This window comes from Cucurbita moschata, unplaced genomic scaffold, assembly GCF_002738365.1.
Source record: "Cucurbita moschata cultivar Rifu unplaced genomic scaffold, Cmos_1.0 Cmo_Scf00014, whole genome shotgun sequence".
NCBI classification, from domain to species: Eukaryota; Viridiplantae; Streptophyta; class Magnoliopsida; order Cucurbitales; family Cucurbitaceae; genus Cucurbita; species Cucurbita moschata.
The window spans coordinates 3,319,613-3,321,822 of record NW_019268530.1 but is presented as its reverse complement, the minus strand read 5'-3'; the positions used below and the strand labels follow the sequence as shown (position 1 = coordinate 3,321,822).

The 2,210-nt window shown below is 39.1% G+C and overlaps 1 protein-coding gene across 1 annotated transcript; it reads right to left on the bottom strand.

The window, feature by feature from the left end:
• On the bottom strand, window positions 1–1,340 carry LOC111452523. Its single transcript, XM_023093291.1, has 4 exons — window positions 1,311–1,340; window positions 910–1,192; window positions 73–844; window positions 1–28 (listed from the first exon to the last, which is right to left on the bottom strand). Exons 1-4 carry the CDS (start codon window positions 1,338–1,340, stop codon window positions 1–3), a joined length of 1,113 nt encoding a protein of 370 aa, XP_022949059.1.
• Between the last annotated feature and the right edge of the window lie 870 nt (window positions 1,341–2,210).

Below are 2,210 nucleotides of genomic sequence, written 5' to 3'. Positions count from 1 at the left end.
TCAGCCCGCAATGAAGATGTTGCAGCCACTGGCTTTGGTGAGTTCTCAGCCAATGGTAAAGATTTTGCAGGCAATTGTGAAGCCACTGGTTGTGGTGCCGTTTCAATCCGTGGCAAAGATTTTGCAGCCAAATGTGTAGCCACTGGCTGTGGTGCCTCATCAGCCTGTAACATGGAACTTACTGCCTCCCTCATCTTCTCCACAACACCTACATCTCCAGGCAGTTTCCCTGGACTCAGCGCATCGAACAACACCTCAGAAAGCGCTCTCTCGTCTTCACCTGGCTCGAACTTCTGCATCAGGTACTCCTTTACTGAATCTCCTTTGTCCCATATCTGCTCAGTTCCTTTACCAAGTCTTGATGCTTGCAGATCCATTGGGGAAGAGCTCCTCTTCTGCGTTGCTGGGGAAAAAGCGTCTTTTGGAGTAGCCGGTGAAGAATTGGCCGATGGGTTCGACGGAGCGGAGAACGTGAGGCTTTGGATCTTTGAAGCAAGAGCATGAGTAGCATCAGTAACAGTGGAATAAACAGGTGCCAACTTCTCAGTTACAGCTTCTGTCAATGTCTTGCTTGGACTTGAAGGTTTAGCAGCCTCCATTTCTTGTATTCTCTTAATGGTAGTATTTGCAGCTGCAGTTTCGGTTCCTGTTTTGATATTCCCAAGAGACGACTCGACGCTCATTTCAGACGACATTTCCGACGAGGTGAAAGGTTTTTCATCTTGTCCTGATGCAAGATTTATGTTGTTTGCTAACACATGATTCTCAGCAATCACAGGATTGGCTCGTGGATGCTGCCTGGCATTCTCTTTGCAGCCCTCTGGTGCTAGCTCTGATTCATACACTGCAAATGAAACAAGTTCATATTTTAGAATAGGATTTGAAAGATATGAGCACAAACAACCTTACTTGGGGCTCCTAAATATTCAGCATCAACATGGTCCTCCTCTTCCTCTTCATTTTCATCCAAATTATATCCCCACGACGGCGTAGCATTCTCGTCTTCGCCGTGCTTCTTCTTGTGGCTTAGAGTATATCTGAGTTTCTTTGCTTTTTCTTTCACTTTCGCAAAAACTGATTTCTTTTGATGGTGATCGATATCCTCTTCAGGGTCACGGTCCTTTCCTGTCACGGGTGGCGAATGTGCGGGCGACCATTTGGAAGAAGAATCCCCCTCTACGTATAGAAATGCCTAAACTCGGTTAGTTTTCAATGAATTTGTTTAATAAACGAAAGGCACTTCTCGGCCTGTCTGTATGGTTTGCTTAACACAAATTACAAAGGAACAAGAAACGTGAATTTACCTATACCTCGAAGTTGTCCCGTGGATGGGTTGGCATTGACACTATATACATGCATTATGACGACGTTGTTAGCTCTCGATTTGTTTCGGTTTTGGTTAATTGTGTGTGAAAGAGAGGTGCATTTGAAGGGAAGGGGTTAAACAAGAGCCACAAGAAGCTAAATCAATGGTATACTAAATATATTTGTGGGCAAAGTTTGTTGAAGAGGGAAGATCCAGCAGAGTTTTCATTAAGGCCTTTCTTTCTCCTTTACATAAGCCTACTTCTTAGCTATTGACCAACACACACAAATCACTTCATGTCTTCCAAATCTCCTCTCTCTCTCTCTCTCTCTCTCTCACTCATGTTTTATGTTCGTACGATTTACATAAGTTCATATATGTTATGATCTATCGTAAAAGGTCGTTAACCTTACAAAAAAGAATAATTGAAAATCTCGAGTGACATGCCAAGCCACTAAAGTGATGATAAACCCCGTCAGTGAAATGGGTCATTTGGAAAGTACATCGTTCCCAATCTCTAGTAAAAATTCAAACGAGGGATCCATTTATAATCTCCCGTAAGTTAGAAGGAACTCGAATACACATTGTCCAATGTTCATCCAATATTCGTATCTAACTTAACATGTTATATTTGAAAAAAAAAAAAACCAATTAAAAAAAATTGTAGATTAAAATAGATATTTTAAATAAGTTAAAATATTTATTATTTGTACTTTATTTCCATGAGTGAATTTTTGTTGCTATTTTTTTTTATATATCAATAAATTTTATTTTATTTTAGTAAATATTGATATTGAAAATGGTAATAAAAATTTAAATATTTGAAAAATTAAATTAAATTAGAAAAATGAGGGGTAGAAAAGTCCATTAATTTTTTTTTTTTTTTTTTTTTTTTTTTTTTTTT

Bases quoted from the DNA above. Each gene is read 5' to 3' on its own strand.
- LOC111452523 (XM_023093291.1), bottom strand. From the start codon at position 1,340: ATGCCAACCCATCCACGGGACAACTTCGAG. The intron at 1,193-1,310 runs GTATAGGTAAAT...AACCGAGTTTAG, and splicing joins ATCCACGGGACAACTTCGAG to GCATTTCTATACGTAGAGGG. The intron at 29-72 runs GCCTGCAAAATC...CACCAAAGCCAG, and splicing joins CAACCAGTGGCTTCACAATT to TGGCTGCAACATCTTCATTG.